General features: G+C 35.9%; 3 protein-coding genes and 1 non-coding gene across 5 annotated transcripts; 1 reads left to right on the top strand and 3 right to left on the bottom strand.

Moving 5' to 3' along the window:
* Positions 1-422: 422 nt before the first annotated feature.
* mzt2b (mitotic spindle organizing protein 2B) lies at positions 423-5,422 on the bottom strand. Of its 2 annotated transcripts, XM_073824576.1 has the most exons (5): positions 5,369-5,422; positions 4,829-5,029; positions 3,527-3,678; positions 3,259-3,393; positions 423-1,149 (listed from the first exon to the last, which is right to left on the bottom strand). In XM_073824576.1, the coding sequence occupies exons 2-5, from the start codon at positions 5,011-5,013 to the stop codon at positions 998-1,000; spliced, it is 624 nt and encodes a 207-aa protein (XP_073680677.1). In that variant the 5' UTR covers positions 5,014-5,029; positions 5,369-5,422; the 3' UTR covers positions 423-997. The 2 variants fall into 2 exon arrangements, with proteins under 2 accessions (XP_073680677.1, XP_073680678.1); XM_073824577.1 differs by lacking the exon at positions 3,259-3,393.
* A 1,315-nt stretch (positions 5,423-6,737) lies between these two features.
* On the bottom strand, positions 6,738-14,966 carry LOC141292980 (uncharacterized). The gene is made up of 8 exons (XM_073825028.1): positions 14,819-14,966; positions 12,714-12,912; positions 12,439-12,629; positions 12,183-12,353; positions 10,900-11,055; positions 9,219-9,353; positions 8,994-9,086; positions 6,738-8,899 (listed from the first exon to the last, which is right to left on the bottom strand). The coding sequence occupies exons 1-8, from the start codon at positions 14,831-14,833 to the stop codon at positions 8,462-8,464; spliced, it is 1,398 nt and encodes a 465-aa protein (XP_073681129.1). The 5' UTR covers positions 14,834-14,966; the 3' UTR covers positions 6,738-8,461.
* A 464-nt stretch (positions 14,967-15,430) lies between these two features.
* trnaa-ugc (transfer RNA alanine (anticodon UGC)) lies at positions 15,431-15,502 on the top strand. Its single transcript has one exon. It is a non-coding gene; the product is annotated as a tRNA-Ala (tRNA).
* A 127-nt stretch (positions 15,503-15,629) lies between these two features.
* LOC141293167 (lysosomal membrane ascorbate-dependent ferrireductase CYB561A3) lies at positions 15,630-21,318 on the bottom strand. The gene is made up of 6 exons (XM_073825226.1): positions 21,181-21,318; positions 20,839-21,016; positions 17,736-17,938; positions 17,469-17,623; positions 17,098-17,263; positions 15,630-15,860 (listed from the first exon to the last, which is right to left on the bottom strand). Exons 2-6 carry the CDS (start codon positions 21,014-21,016, stop codon positions 15,837-15,839), a joined length of 726 nt encoding a protein of 241 aa, XP_073681327.1. The 5' UTR covers positions 21,181-21,318; the 3' UTR covers positions 15,630-15,836.
* Between the last annotated feature and the right edge of the window lie 261 nt (positions 21,319-21,579).

Genomic DNA, 21,579 nt, shown 5'->3' with positions numbered 1-21,579 from the left:
GTTGTTCTCTTTGAAACATTATTTCGTTATTTTTTATAAAACAACATTTTCATTTATCTGCAGCTCATTACTGAAGATACGTCTTTAACCATTGTGCACGTCTCAATAGCGAGAGGCCTTACCTTGGCCTACACAGTCACCAAGTGTGACCATACAGTAAAGAAAGTGAAGTGTACAAACACACAAGTGCTTCCATTAACCCTGGCCTCTTCTTACACAGTACAGCTTCTATAAAGGAAGGCAGTGCATCAAATTCAATCTCATTCAATATGGAATATGAAGTATGCTGATCAAGAGTTCATTCTGGTCAAAACGAATAAAGAGAGCAGTCATATTTTTTCAGTCACAGTAACTGCTTATGTCTTAGCTCTCATCAAGAAATTAAAAAAAGAGACTTTATCAAAAACAAATACACTCTCATATTTTGATTTGTAATTGATTTATGCACACTAAAGTATATTATACAAACCATGATTCATCATGTAAAGAACTAAAGTGCAGAACACAATTATTGCTATTAAAGACGAGAAATATTTTTACTCAAAAACTGGAGAGGCGCACTTAAAAAAAGGATAAAATAATGTACAAAAAAGCACAAACACGCAATAGAAAATAATGTCCATCTATACACAAAAGACAAACAAGATCATTTCAAGTGTCAAGAACGGTTTAAAACAGATGTTGTTCACAGCAGCCCAAAGCTGCCAGGTTTTAGAAGTAGATGGTTTATAGATAGATCTGTTTTTCTCAAATGGTTTTGGTGTGAAAGCGTAAACTAAACCGTGGAAAATACGGCATACTTCAGCTATAGTCTCTCTGGGCGAGATGCAAATTTGATGCAAAGAGGTCTTCACTAAAACACTGAAGATATACCGAAGGAGATCCCTAAAATGATTATTTTTGTTTACAGTGAAAAAGTTTCAGGAACCTTCTTTAACAGATTATATGAGTTTAATTTGAGCAAGTTTGCTATGTGTTGTGTAATTCATGACGAACTTCAGTTGGAGGTGAGCTGAGAAGACGAGCTGCTGCTGCCTGAGCTCTTGGCGCTCTTCTGCCCCCTGGTGGCGCTGACCTGCCGTGGCACTCGTTGGCTAGAACCATCTCTTGCTGATTTCTCCCCTTGCCCTGAACTTGTTTTACTGCGTACTGAATCACAAATACACACAGAAGAAATGCACATAAACATCACACATAAAACACACACATATGTGACGGGCTCTATCGTTTCGAGTCGGGAGGTGCAACAAATAGCTTACAATTTGAAAGCTAAGGCAGCAACAAAAGTATGTCAATTTTATTATAAAATACAAAAATGTCTTTTTGACACGTTTTATTGTGGTGTGGCAATTCACTGATGATTCTTCAGTTGAAACAAAAGCATATGTGCATGAATCCAATCATCTATTCTGCTTAACTAGTTATATAGAGCAAACAAAAATTTTGGAATCAGTAAGATTTTTTGTTTTTTTAAAGAAGCCTTTTCTGCTCATCAAGGCCGTGTTTGTTTGATTAAAAATACAGAAAAATCAGTAATATTGTGAAATATTATTGCAATTTAAAATAGTGGTTTTCTATTTTTATATACTTTAAAATAGAATTTATTGCTGTGATGCAAAGCTGACTTTTCAGCATTATTACTCCAGTCTTCAGTATCACATGATCCTTTAGAAATCATTCTAATATGCTAATTTATTATCAATGTTAAAAATATTGCTGCTTGGAACCTGTAATACTTTTTTCAGGATTCTTTGATGAATAAACCATCAAAACGAACAGCATTTATTAAAAAAAGAAATCTTTTGTAACAATATACACTACGAGTCAAAATTTGGGGTCAGTAAATGTTTTTCTTTCTTTGTTTGAAAGAAATTACTACTTTTATTCAGTAAGGATGTGTTAATTTGATCATTTAGACTTATATTGTTAGAAAATATTTCTATTTTAAATAAATGCTGTTATTTTGAACTTTTTATTAATCAAGAATCCAGAAAAGAATATCAAAGGTTCCAAAAAAAATTAAACAGCACAACTGTTTCCAACATTGATAATAAATCATAATGATTAAATTAATGATTTCTTAAGGATTGTGGGACACTAACAACTGGAGTAATGACTGATGAAAATTCTGCTTTGCATCACAGAAATGAATTATATTTTAAAGTATATTAAAATAGAAAAACACTATTTTAAATTGCAATAATATTTCACAACATTACTGTTTTTTTCTGTATTTTTAATCAAATAAACACTGACATGATGAGCAGAAAAGACTTCTTAATTTAAAAAAAAACATTAAAAATCCCATAACTTTTGAACGGCAGTGTATTTTTTTTCCCACTGCAATATGTTGATTTGGAGTTTCTTATTAACATTAATGTTGAAAACTGAGATATTTTTATGAAATTCTTTAATGAACAGAACTTTCAAAAAGAACAGCATTTATTTTAAATTATTTTTTTGTAAAAATCATTAGGTTAGGTAGGGAAATGGTTAAATATGAGATAAAAAATATATTAAAAGAAACTAATTTTATGTATTTAATACTTGAATACAAAATTATAACAGACAGACACTATTTAAATTATGATATCTTTACTAGTATGAAGTATAAATATAATTACACCATTAGAGAACTAAAACTTATTGTTATTATTCAGTGCATTAAACTGTAAAATCAAAATCAACTGGGTCAAAACGACTCAATGATAGAGGTCATCACATATGCAGGACATTTTATTGATTTAGGCGACAACAAGATGATTTATAACAAATCAGTTGTATTCAGTGAAAAAAAAAATCTGAGATGAAGTGGCAAACACCATCCGTTTATGAAGTTGACAGTCACATGCATGCTTTTCAGTGTTGGTGGCAGACAATTTTGCAGGATGCTGGTTTACTAGTGCATTACAGTGTCACATTCGACACACGCCATTAACAGACATTCATTTACCATGAGAAGCAGAGGACTCTATAGCTGGATGAGAGTCACAGAGTCCATGAGACACATGAAGGAGCAGATCTGGGGCATTTCACCCCCATATTCGGAGCACTGAGCCCGCAAATCGCAGGCACAATCGGCGAGGCATGAGAATGAGAACAGATATACGGCACTATGAAGCCAAGGCAGGAATTAGTTATGTCAGCGTGAGAAATGTGCTGCAATAGTTCATGAGAGTGAAGAGAAGACCTTGAACTCGCAAGCATCAGGCTTAAAAAAAAGGATGAGAGAACCAAGCTAAAAGAGAGAAGAAAAACCTTGAGAAATAGGAGCGCTCGTGTCACCCGCACTGTAGACCACTATCTTAGCCCCTCCCCTAGGTGGGCGGGACACAGACGCAGAGGGAGGTGCTGCAGTTTTAGCACTCTTTCCTGAGACCACACCCTCCTCTTCTATAGGAAGTCATACACAGATTACCAAAAAGAGCAGTTGGGAGTATAAAAGTACCATCGGAACAGCAACTCTGTGGCATATTATGGTTTGGTCTGTTTTGGTCTCCATGAGGTTTACATGTGTAGCTCTCACCTCTAGACTCAATGGGTGCAGTGGTGGTGTGGGACGCTGTGGATGTGTCACCGGTGGATGTTTCAGAGACCTTTTGTCCTGCACACATGGCCTTTAAGGTCTGAAAGACTGCTAGAGGAGCCACGTTCATCTTTAACAGGTCCACTATGATCCTGTAGCAGAGCGAGATGGGCCATTTAAAATCATGCAACATTAACAGATAAAAACTGCTAACTCAGTATGGAAGGTTATGCCACAGTGATTTTACTACAATTTCTAAATTATATTTTACTACATTGCTTGCATTAAACTGGCAACAGCAGTGGGATTAAAAATGACAGCATTCAATAAACCTTTTTTTCACTAATATTAACAAAAAGAAGACATTATGCAAAATCATATGATTCATTAGCCTAATTATAGGTAGTTCACAATTGTTGTTTTTATTAATATTTTGAATTAAATTTTAGAAATTTTTTTTTTTTTCAATTTAGGTAAAGTAAATAGTCAATTTTGTTGTTTTTTTGCAGCTGGGTTTTTTGTCAATGAATATTTGATGTGGAAAAAATTAGGAATGTTGCCTTAAAAATGTTGAGGTCAAAAGTTTACATACACCTTGCAGAATCTTCAAAATGTTCATTACAAAATATATGTTATTTTTTTATTTAAATGTTTACATATAGTGTATTTTATTTCATTTCAGTTAAAGTTTATTTTAACAAATCTTTCTTTTTTTTATTAAAATAACACTGTTTCACACACACCTCACCAAATTCAAATGTAAAAGTACTCATGAAAAAACTTAATTATTTCTGCAAATTGGTTGAATAGACTTGGTAGATTTGGGTCAAAAAGTCAGAAAGCTATTAATCTGGCTAATTATGAGTCAGACAGGATAACAGGATAAAAAAAATACAGTTCTCAGAGTTGGTGACAGGAGAACAGCTCTCAAATTCATAGTTCAATTGATTCATTTAAAAGATTAGAAAATTCATGCACCGGTAAATTTAGAGATTTTGGCCTATATCAACATGTCAGCTGCATTGCTGTCTGTGCAGGTTCAGACATCTCTTGGATTTAATCAAAAATATCTTTATTTGTGTTCCAAAGATGTCTTACAGATTTGGAACGACATGAGGGAGAGTAATTAATGACAGATTTTTTTTTTTTTTTTTGAATGAACTATCACTTTAATTACATAACATTTCAATGTAATGTGATTAATTAACTGAAACAATAGTGATATCTAGTTTAAATTCTTCCCTATTCACCTGTGGTGTCAAAAAACATCCAATATCCGTTTTTTGATTTTGTGGGACTCACTTGAAAACCTCTTGGTCAACGACTATCCCAGCTGCCTGGGTGAGCTCGAACAGCTCGGTCTCCTCCGCATTTAGAACCTTCTTCTTCTTGATGCTGTATTTCTGCACATTCCCGCTGACGGTCACACTCAGAGACGGGGAATCCGGGGCTGAAGGCATCGCGCCGGGCTGCGCTGACTGTGACATAAGCGTCACCTAAACACTACAAAACATGAAACCACACAGACAGCAATCACAAAACAAGCATGCACTTCTGTCAGAGCTTATCTCGACGGAAAACACTAGTGTCCTCTCATGAAAGTTAAAGTCAAGTGACACGTAGGTCGTCCTACATTGCTAAATGGCCTTTGAAGAATAATACATTATTATACATTCTGGACAGAAACAACCAAGCTTGACGCACATGTGTAACTGCATAGTTGCCACATAAATTACATACTGAATTCGATAATGACACTATCATGTTCCTTCCTGTTTATATTGCCGACAGATATGTTGTTTAGGTTTTAAATAAAACGGTAAAGTTTAACATAATACTCACAATAGTGCACTAGTGAATTGCCCGCGTCCTTCCTCCGGGTTTGTTGTATTTTGCTTGATAACTCAAAGTAGCATTACTTACTGCCACCGTCTGGTCTGGAGAAAGCGTTGGCGGTTGTCTTCCTCTAGATGGCGCTTAGAAAACAGATACCCTCTGCACATTCAACAACATAAGAAATTTGACAAATATCGAAAACCATAAGATAGAACTATGATTAAAAAAGGTTAACAAGAAAAAATGAGCAGCTAGCATGTGACACGCTGGTAGTTCACTGGTAAAAAAACAAAAACAAAAAAAAAACAGCTAGTTTTAGCTGGTCAACCAGCCTGGTTTTAGCTGGTCAGCAGGCTGGTTTTAGAGGGGTTTTGGCCACTTTTCCAGCCTGGCCAGGAATCCACCATAAACCAGCCTGACCAGCCTGGGAGACCAGCTAAAACCAGCTACTTCCAGCTTAAATCAGCTAAGACCAGCCAACGTTGGTTTTAGCTGTTTTTTTTTTTTTCCCAGCAGGGTTGTGGTACTTCAGCAGGGTCTGGTTAATTGTTTACAACTGAACAATGACATTGAGAGCATTTTATAGCTACTGAACTGAAAATACAAATATGATAATCATTTCAGCTGCCCATTTGTTACCCAGTGTCATACTAATAGTAAGTCTACATGTTGAATGTAAAACTCAATGTAAAAAACAAATGTATACAGTTGAACACAAAAGTTTACATACAACTTGCAGAATCTGCAAAATGTTAATTATTTTAACAAAATAAGCGGGATCCAATGACTGTATGATCTTGAGACTTTGAGTTTGAAGATCAGGGCAAATGTAGCATTTTTTGTCTTGTGGGAAACATGTATCTTGTGTAGCTTCTAAAGGGCAGTACTAAATGAAGAAAAAAAAAGATATTTAGGCAAAATAAGAAAATGTACACATCTTCAGTCTTTTAAAAAAACGTACACCCCTGGTTCTTAATGCATGCTTTTTCCTTCTGGAGCATCAGTGATCGTTTGAACCTTCTGTAATAGTTGCATGAGTCCCTCAGTTGTCCTCAGTGTGAAGATGGATCTCAAAATTATACAGTCATTGTTGGAAATACACAAAAATGCTGAAAACCCAAAGAATTTGTGGGACCTGAAGGATTTCTGTGAAGAAAGCAGGCAGTTAAACTGTTCAGGCAAACAAGGGACTCATGAAGAACCTTCACTAAACAAAAACAAAAACAGCTGTAGATCATTCAGGTAACAACAGTATTAAGAATCAAGTGTATGTAAACTTTTGTACAGGGTCATTTTCATTAATTCAACTATTATTTTCTCTTGTGGACTATATGTGAAGTAACTCATTGAGGTCAGTACTAAATAACAAAGAACATGCATTTTGTATGATCCCTTTTATTTTGCCAAAAATAATTTACATTTTGCAAATTCTGCAAGGTGTATGTAAACTTTTGACCTCAACTGTATATCCCACAGCAATCTAAATGTGACCCTGGACCACAAAACCAGTCATAAGGTTAAATTTGACAAAACTGAGTCAAATTCTCAATAAATAAGCTTTCTATTGATGTATGGTTTGTTAGGATAGGACAATATTTGGCCGAGATACATCTATTTGAAAATCTGGAATCTGAGGATGCAAAAAAATCAAAAAGACTGAGAAAATCACCTTTAAAGTTGTCCAAATTAGGTTCTTAACAATGCATATTACAAATCAAAAATTACATTTTGATATGTTTACAGTAGGAATTTTACAAAAAATCTTCATGGAACATGAACTTTACTTAATTTCTTAATGATTTTTGGCATAAAAGAAAAATCAAAAATTTTGACCCATGCAATGTATTTTTGGCTATTGCTACAAATATACCCCAGCGACTTAAGACTGGTTTTGTGGTCCAGGGTCACAAATGACTATGACTGGCCTATAATGACCAGCACTGAAAAAAATAACAAGTGCAATGCATTGTAATGCAATGGTTAGGCAACTTTAAATAAAGACAATAATTTTAGCTGCCAATGAATTAAAAAAGACATCTTTAAAAGAATTATGCTGAGGAACCTTTAAAATGTTGACATTCCAACATAAAATGTTTTTTTATAGCTCATAACAGTTCATCACAAAATGCTTTAATCCTACACATTCTTTGAGTGGCAAGAGCACATGAGTACATCAGAGAGCTGAAGGATCCTTCGATCCTCACATGCAGACTGTTAATGTTATGTTTTGATTTGTATGTTTTAATTCATTTATAATCATTAATTTACATAATTATTTATAATCATTTTATAATCATTAGTCATTCATATAATGTATTATTTGATTGCTTATTATTTGATTATTTTATCATTTGATTATCATTTATCATTATATTTTTAATCATTTATCAATTTAGTGTATTTCTATTCCTTATTATTTTTCCTTGCATATGCATTTTCATTATTGTTCAGTTTTATGATTGTGGGATTTCATGAGTAGTTTGGTCTGCATGAACGAGAAATAGATAAGAGGAGATGTTTATGGAAACCCAAGGTTTAATGGGATGTTGTCATGAATCAGTCAGTTTGATATATCATTGTTTGCTGAACTGTGTTCCTCAGATGAAGTCTGAACATTGAGACATACGCAACTAAGATTGTTCAATAAACTCTGTTCTACCTTTTTACCATCATCACTTCGTCTCCTGCTTCTGCTCTTTTCTGGCCTTCATCAGTCAACTTTTTGACTGACAGAGAACTGTTTTAACACTCGTTTTGGGTATTTGGGTACAGACAGCGCTGCGACTAGTTGTTCTGTCACCAGAAAAAACGATATTTCCTGACAAAATCTGGTGTCTGGGGCTGGATCTTATTTATCTTGACGTGGGGACTCGATCTAACAGAGCATTAACAAAACCAGCAGATAAACATAAATAAGCATGGAAAAGCGAGATTTAAGTTTAAAAATATTTATATATATATATATATATATATATATATATATATATATATATATATTTTTTTTTTTTTGTTCGTTTCGTTTTTAACCAGGAAATGTATGGCAAAGGTAACAGCACTTTAAAAAATAGGAATGGAGGCGAGTGTTTTTAACAGTCATTTTCAGCTGACTCTCTGTACTTTGCTTTGAGCCATCTGTTCTGAGTCATCCGCTGAGCTGCGCTTCTTAGATGACACAAGGGACAATGACACTTCCTGTTTATCCTCTAAAACCTTAGATGTAGTCAAGCTAGTGTTTGGCAAATCTAAGTCCAGGCCGGGGCTCTCCAAACAGGGCAATGTATCGGTTGCTACTAGCTCAAGCTCTGTGGATTTTAGTGCCTCGTGTTGCTCAGTTTGTAGTTGCACATCCATATCATCCAGTTCAGTTAAAGTGCCACTGATGGCTTCAGTTTGTGGCTCCTTTGAATCTACATTGAGCTCCAGAGCCCCCTTGTGGCCATTAATTGGCATGTTATCTACCCCTGACAGGATCTCCCTCCTGAGAGAGGCCAGCTGGGCCTGCAGGAGCTCTTTGTGCTGAGCTTCAAGGTTTTCCAGCTGATAATACAAAAGACAAAATAAAGTAAGACAGTTTCATCAGTGAATAATATACATTTTAATTAACCCAAGCCTATCCATTCAGAAGACTTACAAGCTTGGCCACCTTCTGCTGGCTGTGATCTGGACATTGATAAGCTTGGAGTTCCTCAAACATCCTTACATTAGACTGAACAAGGCTTGCAACCTAATAATAAAATATAGGATGTGCGTTTTCATTAAAACGATTGCACGTCTTAAAAAGTTAATCAGCCAATCAGATTCAAGCCTTCAACAGCCCTGAAGTATAAAGCTAAATATAAACTAACTTCAGGTATACCTGTTCTTTGAGCTGTTTAATCTCAGCTCGTAGTGTCTTCTCCATACTCTCCTTCTCGTGACGTAGTGTGTCGATCTGCTGGTGGAGCTCTAAGAGTCGTTTTTGTAGCAGGGTTTGTTCCAAACTCTCTGCCTCCTGAAATTACACCAACAAAAATTTTAGACAGGCCCCACAGGAGATGTACTAAACCAGAAGACTGAATAACATACACAAGTAATGTACACTACCATTAAAATATTTGGGGGTTTTAAAAATGTTGTTCCTTACGCTCACCAACAGTGTTGGGGGTAATGCATTACAAGAAACGTGCGTTACGTAATAATATTACATTTTTCAAGTAACTTGTAAAGTAATGCATTACTTTTTTATTTACAAGAAAATATCTGAGTTTCCTTTTCAAATAAATAAGACCAGTTACTTTTTGTTTTCTTTATGTTTTTAATCTCATTTTATTAACCAATGTCTTTGCTGCTGACTTTTGTTGGTCCAATTCAACCATACTACCATAAAGTAAGCAAAACTTACTTTAGATTAACTAATATTTATGCTTTGTTTTTCGCATTACTGAAGGGTGTTGAACTTCCTTTTCCTACAGTTCTACTGTACAGACATGAATTTACTTTTCCTTCAGCCTTAGGCCTATTCATTTCACTTTTTGGTGTAAAAGGGCTTTTACATTTGCTAAAAATCAAATTTTTTATATTAAAAACGAACAAGCAAGCCCTGTCCAGATTTAAAAAAGTAATGCTAAAGTAACGTAAAAGTAATGTAACGCATTACTTTCTATAAAAAGTAACTAAGTAACGTAATTAGTTACTTTATTAGGGAGTAACGCAATATTGTAATGCATTACTTTTGAAAGTAACGTTCCCCAACACTGCATTTATAGTTTTCAGCTTGAATATATATAATATATATAATAATACATATAATAAAATGTACCTAACCTTAAAAATTGTGTCATTAATTACTCACCCTCATGTCGTTCCAAACCTGTAAGACCTTTGTCCAACTTTGGACCACAAATAAATATATTTTTGAAAAAAATATTGTTTTCTTTGCTCACAAAATCACTCTCATAGCTTTACAAAATTAATGTTGACCACTTTTAACAATGTCCTTACTACCTTTCTTGGCCTTGAACATGTCAGTAGCATTGCTGTCAATGCAGTGTCAGAAAGCTCTCGATTTCATGAAAAATATAATAATTTGTTCCGAAGGTCTTACAGGTTAGGAACGACATGAGGGTGAGTAATAAATGACAGAATTTCCATTTTTGGGTGAACTATTCCTTTAATTCCTGTGATGGCAAAGCTGAATTTTCAGCAGCCATTACTCTAGTCTTTAGTGTGACATGATCCTGCATTCTAAAATGCTGATTTGATACTCAAGAAACATTTTACATTTTTTTCTTTATTATAAATGTCTTTACCACCACTTTTGAAAAAAATAATGTAACCTTGTTGAATTAAAAGTATTAATTTCTTCGTACTGACTTCGTGAAAAATCATACTGACCCTGACCTTTTGAACAGTAGTGTATGTAATAAAAACTAATAGCAGAGCTACATTAATAAGTTCCACCTTCTATTGTTTGTGATTTAGAACTTTTAACAAAACATTAATCCTGAAATACCATGAAAAAGTGATTTTGTTCAATGATTCACATTAATAATGTTCACCTGTTCAGTGATGATACCAGTAGCCGTGTCAAAGATCACACTGTTTCCTTGTCCATCAGGGTCCATAAGAACAAGAGTCTGAGTCCCATCAGAATTCTGGGAAGACCCCACCTCTTCCTCAGCCCCCAATGGGATTCCATTTCTCTCGTCGTCTTCCTTCAAACATAAAGGAGAGGTTAACAACAACACTTTAAGTCAAACACCAAAAAGGCTTAGTAGGAGATCATGCTTATTAACAAATATTCCCAAAATAAGGCTTGAATGAATGAATTTCCTGATAATTTACTCACCCCTGTGTCATCCAAGATGTTCATGTCTGTCTTTCTTTCTTCAGTCACAAAGAAATGAAGGTTTTTCAGTAAAAACATTCCAGGATTTTCCTCCATATAGTGGATTTCACTGGTGGCCAACGGGCTGAAGGTTTCAAATGACTGTACATGATCCCAGCCAAGGAATAAGAATCTTATCTAGTGAAACGATTGGTAATTTTCTAAAAACAAAATAAACATTTATATACTGTTTAACCACAAATGCTGATCTTGCACTAGCTCTGCAATGCTTTGTCTGTGTACTTGTGTGTACTTGGAAAAAATATTTTTTCTTTCAACTTTAAAATCATCCAACATCACTGCTTTACCTTTTTTTGCAAAGAGCATTTGACTTTCTTTGGACATTTGCTTTGTAAACAATGGGTCGGTATTTCCGCCTATGTCACGTGCATGATTTTATAATGCGTGATGTCAAGTAGGTGCAAGACAAGCATTTGTGGTTAAAAAGTGTAAACATTTTTATATTTTTCTTAGAAAATGGCCGATTGTTTCACTAGACAAGACCTGCATTCCTCAGCTTGGATAGTGTAGAGCCCTTTGCATTGAAACAACAGTTTGGACCTTTAACCCATTGACCACCTTTGAAGTCCACTTTATGGACAAAAATCCTGGATGGTTTACCTCAAAAACCTTAAGTTATTTTCGACTAAAGACAGAAAGACATGAACATCTTGCATGACATAGGGAGAAAAGTAAATTATCAGGAAACTTACATTCTGGAAGTGAACTAATCCTTTAAGACAAGGGTCACCAAACTTGATCCTGGAGGGCCGGTGTCCTGCAGAGTTTAGCTCCAACTTGCCTCAACACAGCTGCCTGGAAGTTTCAAGTATACATATTAAGACCTTGATTAGCTGGTTCAGGTGTGTTTGATTAGGGTTGGAGCTAAACTCTGTAGGGACACCAGCCCTCCAGGGCCGAGTGTGGTGACCCCTGCTTTAAGAGTTAGTCTACCTTTGGCTCCACAGTCAGTAAGGTTTCAGTCTCAGCGGTCAGGATGGGTTGCGTTAAAATGGATCCAATGCTAGTGCCATCTCCACCCGGTCCAAGACTCACTGCCAGCCCTTCATATGCTTTAGCATGAGCTTCCGAGCTCTCACCATAATACTGCCTGCAATTCACATTCTGGGAGAGACATAAAAACATGATCAAAAAATGCCATAGTTAAAAGTAATAAACCATAGATTTAACCCAGTGTTTCCACCTTTACCTGTGTGACTTGGATCTGGAATGTGGTGTGGGGATTTCGGAAGTGTGTTTTGTAGTGTTTAATGGCTTCGTCCCTCCTATTGAAACCATTTCTACATCGGTAACAGTGCCAGTGTGCACCTTTAAACCGTTTTTCTCCTTTAATAGTGCCCACGATCTCACAATGGATACAGCAGCGCAGCACCTTCAAGCCTGTCCATAAAAAAAATGAGATGAAAGAGACTGACTCCAAAGGGCATGAGTCACATGTGAGTCTATAATCCCACTGTGCCTCACCTGCAAAGTCAATGCCTTTGTCCACATGTTTGATACGGAAGTGAGCTCGCAGGATGACAGGATCTTGGTAAGCCTCGGCCACAGAACAGAGCGGGCAGTGCATGTGCACTCCTTTCTCCTGTCCCAAACACTTCTCATCCTGACACAGCACAGGTGTGTATGTGTGTTCCGTTCCTCTGACACGAACCGAGGGATGGGCCTAGAAAAAAACAAATGCAGAGAGCTAATCAATGCAACTGTAATAGAGAGATTACACTGAATAACCAGCCCTATTCCAATGTGATTTACGTTGGTCTTAACGGCTGTTTAGGGCTGGTGCTGACTTGCCAAGAGGTTTTTAAACAAAACTGTAAACAAAACTTGGTTCTCAAACATATTCTAACCAGAGTGTATGCTACGCCTACATCCTACGTCAAGCTAGAGGAAGCTAGAGATTATGGTATAAAGTTTTAAATATGATATTAAATATGATAGCTTCAAAGAGCCTTTATTAACCCCCTGGAGCCATGTGGAGTACTTTTTATGATGGATGGATGCACTTTATTTTACTTAAAAATCTCAACCACCATTATCCAGCTTAAAGGAGAACTCCGGTGTGATATTGACCTAAAGTGTATTGAATCATGATACCGAGTGTGAACGTACCTTGCATATCTCATCTCGTCTTGTCCACTGCTGTCCGAAATCTGGGGTCAGTTAGCCGATGCTCACAACACCTTGTCAATGAGAGTCAATGGGGCATCGAGGCAGTCATGTAAATAAATCACTGTTTTACGCCATTTACGAGGCACAAAGTAGCGCCACACTTCATCGGTAGACTTCCAAGGGCCCCGACATTTAAAACGAGACATTGAGAACTCAGAAAAAGCACTGGTAGTTTATTTACGAGAAGATTTATGCAGACAGTAACTGCAAGATGTTTAGCGGCCGCCGCCATCTTGAATGTAGTCACGTTAAGTCGAGTGACGAGCAGGAAGGAACGTATCAGGTTTTCAACTTATCAGGTTGTAGTTTCCTTCCTGCTCGTAAATAAACTACCGGTGCTTTTTCTGAGTTCTCAATGTCTCGTTTTAAATGTCGGGGCCCTTGGAAGTCTACCGATGAAGTGTGGCGCTACTTTGTGCCTCGTAAATGGCGTAAAACAGTGATTTATTTACATGACTGCCTCGATGCCCCATTGACTCTCATTGACAAGCTGTTGTGAGCATCGGCTAACTGACCCCAGATTTCGGACAGCTGGACACAAACCGAGATGAAATATGCAAGGTACGTTCACACTCGGTATCATGATTCAATACACTTTAGGTCAATATCACACCGGAGTTCTCCTTTAAGAGAGCAAGGACATTTTTTTAATGTAACTCCAACTGTATTCGTCTGAAAGTAGAAAGTCAAATACACCTAGGATGGCTTGAGGGTGAGTGTGGGTAATTTTCATATTTCCATACATAGTTCCTGTAATGTTATCCAAATTTACTCTGGTATTGTCTAAACACTTTTTTTACATTTTGCAGATGTACAGTAGGGTCACAAGGCAGTATGAGATTTCTCTGACATCTTTTACCCCTTCTATTCCACACAAAAAACTTTAGAAATAGCCCTGATAATGTAGTTTATTTAGTTTGAATCAACATGCAAAATTTGCTGATACATAATTTGAATTGCAGATGTTTCACATCTTGTTTTAAGATGCATTTCTTCAATCTTTAAGAGCCCCTTGTGGTAAACATAAGCATTGCCGCTCAAAACCAATGAAACTTATAAGTTTAACATTATGACAAAATATTAACAGCATTATCAAGCTCTCGTTTGCAAAATTATTAATGTACATGTTGAAGATGAAAACATATGCTTAAATGGGCCTGAAGCATCACTAACAATTGTATTTACATATATTTCACAAGGCCTGCAACTAGCCTAATACAACAAGGGGTCGTAATAAAATCATATTAATAATACTACGTTGAATATGCAAATCTTGACCCCTGTACTGAATCACATTGGTCCAAATAGTTGAAAGCTGCAAGCAGCTTTTGTACACTTAATCAAGCTAACAACTTTAGCAAGCTAACGCAAAACTCTCAGCATTTTAGCATTTCACTCACCACAAAAGCGGACATTCTTTTGATATTATATAGAAATCCGATTTAAATTCCGCTGTCCGCCCGGCGTTTGTCGTAATCTTTAGCCTATGAAACATCCCATTTCAGAGCACTTGTGTGTGGTTCGTCATCTGTGTGTACACACATTCACCTGCGAGCTTCTAGCCACAGAACACCGATGAACGCAACGACGAGTTGTCAGTATTAGAGCTCAACGTAAATGGATTTCATTGAACTTCAGTAGTTTTGGTGGAATTTTAAACCAATCAGCAGCGTAAGCGATGAGTAAGAGATGTCGGTGCCACCACAACGACGGCTGCATGTACTCTCTTAATCCAATATATTAAATATCCACAAATCTTTACATTAGACTTAGGTTCAGACACGTTAATTTTTATTTACATTACTAATAGTGCTTCTGTAACTATTTATAAAATTAAATTTTGTACGAGTTACTGTACGTTGTACGTTTTTAAAAAATGTAGCTATAAGATAAAATGTTTTACTAATGCGATAATACTACATTTTGTTATGTCCTACCCGTAGAATGTATTTTAGTTCATAAATACACTTGTACAAAGCTCTCATACTGATCTACAGTCGCTGTGTTCATAAGGGGATGTAGCTCAGTGGTAGAGCGCATGCTTTGCATGTATGAGGCCCCGGGTTCAATCCCCGGCATCTCCACTTTTTCTTAATAGAGTACGATTATATTCAACACTTTAATAATGAGAAATCTTACACACAAAGAGAAGCCAAAAAAATAAATAAAAAAAATTAGAAAGCAACACACGGTAAATGTGATCAAATTATTTATTTTTTCCTTGCAATTTTCTTACTAACCACAAGAGGTCTCTCGTATTGATAATATTCTATTACATTACATGGCAATCAATTGAGCATTCAGTTTGTTTTGGATGCGAAAATGAAGCAAGCATAAAAACAGTTAGTTACCACAGAGAAATCTAATGATCTTTATAATTGAGATGCATAGTATGTTTCTTCTTGTTTACTCCAGTCATCATCTGGCATCGTTCAGCAAAGGCTACAAATCGAATTAAAAGAAAAAATTAAAAAATGAATTCAGGCATTGCCTTTCTGTTCAAAATTAAAGTTAGTTTTTCATTTTACAAACGCAAACTTTTACTAAAAAATAAAATGCAGACAACAAATATAACTACCATGCATGGTTTTAAATTCTCTTATGCTCACCAAGGCTGCATTTATCTGATCAAAAATAAGTAAAAACAATAATATAGTACAATTTGTAGTGTGTTCCATTTGAATATATTTTAAAATGTCCTTTATTCTTGTCTGCAGTCATTACTCCATTCTTTAGTGTCACATTATCCTTCAATCCTTCAGAAATTATTCTAATATGTTGATTTGGTGTTGCTTTCCTACCAGTCAAAAGATTTTAGACAGTAAGACTATTAATGTTGTTTAAAAAAGTATCTTCTGCTCACCAAGCCTGCATTTGTCCGATCCAAAATACAGCAAAAGCAGTAATAATGTGAAATATTTTTACTATTTCAAAAAACTGCTTTCTATTTTAACACATTTTAAAATGTAATTTATTTCTGTGATCAAAGCTAAAGTTTCAGCATCATTACTCCAGGCTTCAGTGTGACATGATCCTTTAGAAGTCATTCTATTCTGTTCATTGTTTTAATTAGCAAGGATGCTTTAAATTGATCAAAAGTGGTGATAAAGACATTTATAATGTTACTAAAGATTTCTATTTCAGATAAATTCTGAAAAAAATATACTCAGCTGTTTTCAACATAAAAATAATAATATTAATAATAATATTAATAATAAATGTTTTTTCAGCAGGAAATTAGAATATCAGAATGATTTCTAAAGGATCATGTGACTGGAGTAATGATGCTAAAAATTCAGATTTGAAATCACAGGAATAAATTACATTTTAAAATACATTCAAATAGAAAACAGATATTTGAAATAGTAAAAATATTACAAAATTGTACTGTACTATGGATCAAATAAACGTAGGCTTGGTGAGCAGAAGAGACTTCTTTAACAAACATTAAAAATGTAACTGTCCAAAAACTTTTGTCTTTTTTTTTTCAGAATTCAAAAGAATGGCATTTATTTGCAATAGAAATCTTCTGTAAAATTATAAATGTATTTACTGTCACTTTTGATCAGTTTAATGCATCTTAATGCAGAATAAAAGTATTAATTATAAAAAAAGTAGTGTATATATGTTTAATTCTTAAAATTTATTCTTGACAAAAAGTGGATTTCATCATACTTACTGTGTCAGTGTCATTCTCAAACTCTGGATTCTTCCATGTCTTACTGAACAGAAATTTCAGTACTAACAATCCAAAAATAACAAGTACAATGCCTAATGAGTTTGCAAACAGAGCTTCCGCTGGCAGTGCTGTATATGGTTCGGTGTTGCTTCCATTTCTCCCATTTCTGCTGAGACACAATCGGTTGGAAACACTGAAACAGCTACAAAAAGCTCAGCCATTATAAAAACAGATCATTAGAGGGTGGTTTCACCACAATAAGAGCCTCCTACACATCCAATTCAAGAAGAAAACATATTATGCATCTGAATAAGATAAATCACACCCATATCTTGCAGCTACAGGGTTGTGATAATAGGACTGTCACTCACAGTGTCAGCAGTAGTTTCTCATTGATCCCAGACAGGCTGGTGACTAGACTCAGGACGAAGATAGCAATGCCCATCCAGATGTGGAGAGGTTTAAGACAGGCTCTAAAAGCCAAAGGGGTCCAGGGCAACAAGAAAGCACAAAGACCCACAAACCACTATTCAATCGGGAGAAAAGCATAGGAGATGAGGTCAAGCATCATTTTGTTGAAATTTGATGGAGTAGAACATACTCATAGAGTCAGTCATGTGCTGAAATCCATACTGTACCTGCAAAGTGAATAGAGCCACTGTGGAGATCCCAGTCCAGCTGTGTAATGAATATAGATGGGGGATGTTGTTGGCAGTGTGAAAATCAAAGGCAGCACGCAATCCTAGCACAGACAGCACCAAGGCTACGAACAACAGCCCTGCATGGGTTAACTTACTCCACCATTTGCTCCAGCTGAGAGGAAGACGGTAAATGAGTATGGCTGAGAGACAGAAAAAGATACATAGAAAGAAGGATGGAGAGAAAAAGAGAGAACAGTAAGTGTTTTTGGACATGGATATATGTTTTTTAGGGGTTCAACCCTATTGTAATTGTTGGAATGGTCACGGATCAGCAATCTCCACATAAAAGTAATTGGGCAGACCAAACCGTAAGTCATAGAGACTTGAAACTTTGAGGGATGGTAGCACTCACACCACCTACAATGTCACCAAAGCTCACCCCAATCAGCCTGACGAGGGCGCTACAATGATCAAAAGTAGAAAATCGTCCTAAACCATTAGTTATGTCATTGAAATCCTTGGCTCATGCCGGATAAAATGCGAGACCTACTTTTGAAAACTAGTCCAAGGTTTTTTACCCAATCTGAACCAAACCAGTGCAGAATGATTCACTGGAGAGCGGATATCAACAATTATCAAAAAAAAAAAAAAAAAAAACTCAAACTTTCGAATCACCGTGACAAAGGGACACCAAAACGTTCAAAAGGGGCAGCACCACTTTTAGTAAAATGGAATGAGATATCTTCGCCAAAATCTTATGTAAGAGCTCAATCTGAGGTTGCAGGACAAAAATGGCAGAACGTGGCCACTTGGTGGCGCTATAAGAGGTAAAAAAAACATAAAAATGGCTATACCCAAAGTCCCTTTAAGTTAAGTATTTTTCAGGCTAGATCAGCCAGTGCACATGCGCAGTACTGAGGGCACGTCTTGTTTTTATAGCAACCGGAACTTCTAATGCAGGGTTGCCAGGTTTTCACAACAAATCCCGCCCAATTGCTACTCAAAACTAGCCCAAAACTAGCCCAATGGCATTTTGAAGGGGGTCCCCCACTAAAAGTTGCATTTTTGGAGGGGTTCCCCAGGTACAGTTCGCATTCCAGGGGATAAAGATAACATTATTGGGGTCGTTTCAACCTGCGGACATCAAAAACCACCCGCGGCAAAACCGCAGACTTGGCTGCGCTGTTCTAACGGCAGCTGCAGTGACGCGCTGACTATACTAATCAACGATTGGCTCTTTTATTAAGAAGGTGGGGCTTCGAAACTAAATGAGTGACACATCTTGGGTATTCTATAGTCTTTGCTATACCTAAGCAACCATTTGTCCTATCATCATGAAAATCACTGCGCTCAGTCTTGGTCCAAAGTGCCACAAGTGTCTATAAGGACATTTGCGTATCTCACAAAAAACATGGCCACTTATTTCGGACAACTTTGCCTATAAAAACCACTGCTGCCAATCAAATTGTTTGTTAAACCATTGAAAAGATGTAAAAAACCTGCGAACTAGTCCTAGGTTTTTTTGCTTCATCTGGAAAAAAAAAAACACTGCGATCTCTGGATTCTAGGTCAATAATTATCAAAAAAAGTTGAAATTTACCCTTTGGGAAGCTATAACTTTGTTCGATAGGCAGGCAATATAGAATGCCCAAGTGGAGGACTGTTAGAGCCTAAGTCTTTTGTTTCAAATGCAGTTTTGAGTGTAAATACCTACATGAAACATAAAGGTAAAGGTGGGCCATGAATTTTAATAGTATAAGAACTATGTACTGTAAATGCTTGGGTCTTGTTGTGGTTGTGTTTCTGCTACGCTGTTTTATAAAAGTCATGTTTGTGAGGTCTGATATTGCATAAATTGCCCTGTAAAGGGACAAATAAAGATATAAAGAACAAAGAACTTTAAAAAAAATGTTGAAATTTACCCTTTGGGAAGCTGTAACATGGTTGTTTAGAAAAGGGGTCTGTCCGAATGTACCCAAAATCCTATAAAGCCTAAAGGAAAACGCAAAACTTCACTAAACCTGGTGGGCACATGCGACAGGTGATTCTAATCGGGCATGCAATGTTCTAAAAGCTATCGGACCACAGCTGGTGCTATAACAGTCATTAACATTGAAAAACATAATAATTACCTTCATGTGTGCAAAAAAAAAAGGCTTGCTACATAATGTCTTTTGTCATATGTGCTTAAATGTCTTAAGGCGCTTGAACCCCTTTTGGGAAAAAAATTATATAAATGAATACTTTTATTTAGCAAGTATGCTTTAAATTGATCAAAAGCGATAATAAAGATATTTAGAAGATTTCTATTTCAGATAAATGTTTTTCTGAACTTTCTATTGATCAAAGAAACCTGAAAAAATCTACTAATAATATGTTTTTTGATCAGCAACTCAGAAAGAATTCACAATATTTGACAATATTACTTTTTCTTTTATAATTGTTGACCATTTCCCCACATAGTTCTTTACCTCTGAGTTTCAAAACAACATTTCACTGCTATAACTAAAAATAAAATGTTTCTTAAATACTGTACCTCCTTCTCTACATCTATAATTCACAATCAAACAGCTGTCACTCACTATTCATATTGTAAATTAACTTCTGTGGCTTGAAAGACTGTCCGTTAGAGACGAGCACAGCTTTTTGTGTTTAATTAAATCCTTGTTATATCATTACGCATCTACCTAACAGTTTAACATTAAATTTGATGGAAAATATTACTTACACACTTCAGATAAACTAGGGCACTTGTTAAGCACCAGTTTTAGCAGTTGTGTGACAGATCACATCAGGTTTGCGTCATAGAGGTTTGCAAGGCATGTACTTTAAATTGTAAGTAAATGATGACAAAATTACTTTTTCGGGGGGTGAGCTATTTTTTTTTAAGACAAATCCAAATTTGCTTTCCATTTCCATCTCACTGCCATCTTGGAAAAACAAATGTGATTATTTATGATTCTCTCCTAAAAGACTACTTGCGGTGGAGCAAGACTGTAAACATAAAAAGGAAAGAGAAGAGGTCTGCCAGTTAAAAACAAGAGAGCAACAGAAAAAGTGTTTATACATGGGAGACAGAAAGAGAAGGGTTTTCTCTTACCATTTCCATACAGCACCACAAGACTCGTCACCATAAGGACCGGGTGCCAGTTAAACTGCAGAAAAGACCCATCCCAGGCAAATCCTCCCCTCCAGATCCCACTCCACAGACACACAAACAACACACACAAAAATCCGAGCGACACGGTAAGCACATAGAAGACCACAGGGAAACGCATCTAAAACAGAGACAAAGAAAATAAGATTTCAAAGCAAAACATGGATCTTTAATATTTAAATAGTTCTTCTAGTTAAGGTTGTCATCTTCAGAAGCTTTCAGTGCTTCAGCCAGTACCACTGACTAATAATTTCAATTTTAATTCTTTAATTACAAAATTCTTACCTTTCTTTTTATGTTCAAGTCATTCAATGCACATAATATCTCCTCTGTTTCTCTCCATGACTTTCTTTTATGTGTCCAACCCCAGATTTTTGAGAGATTTTATGCAAGTCATGGTCATGCTGTTAACTCATTCTCCTTGAAAGTTTAAAAGGCGTTTTGTTGTGCTTGTCTCAATGGAGTCTTACAGAATAGGCCTATATAGCGATATTATACAGTTATTCTTAATACTCAGCTGTGTTTTTTTTTGTTTAGTGATAGTTGTTCATGAGTACCTTGTTTGTCCTGCTGTCCTTCAGAAAAATCCTTCAGTTCCCACAAATTCTTTGGTTTTTCAGCTTTTTTGTGTATTTGAATCATTTCCAACCATGACTGTATGATTTTAAGATCCATCTTTTTAAC

The sequence above is a fragment of the Garra rufa genome, chromosome 19 (assembly GCF_049309525.1).
Source record: "Garra rufa chromosome 19, GarRuf1.0, whole genome shotgun sequence".
NCBI lineage: Eukaryota > Metazoa > Chordata > Actinopteri > Cypriniformes > Cyprinidae > Garra > Garra rufa.
Note: the sequence above shows the minus strand (reverse complement) of the source record. Positions and strands in the feature narration are given on the sequence as shown.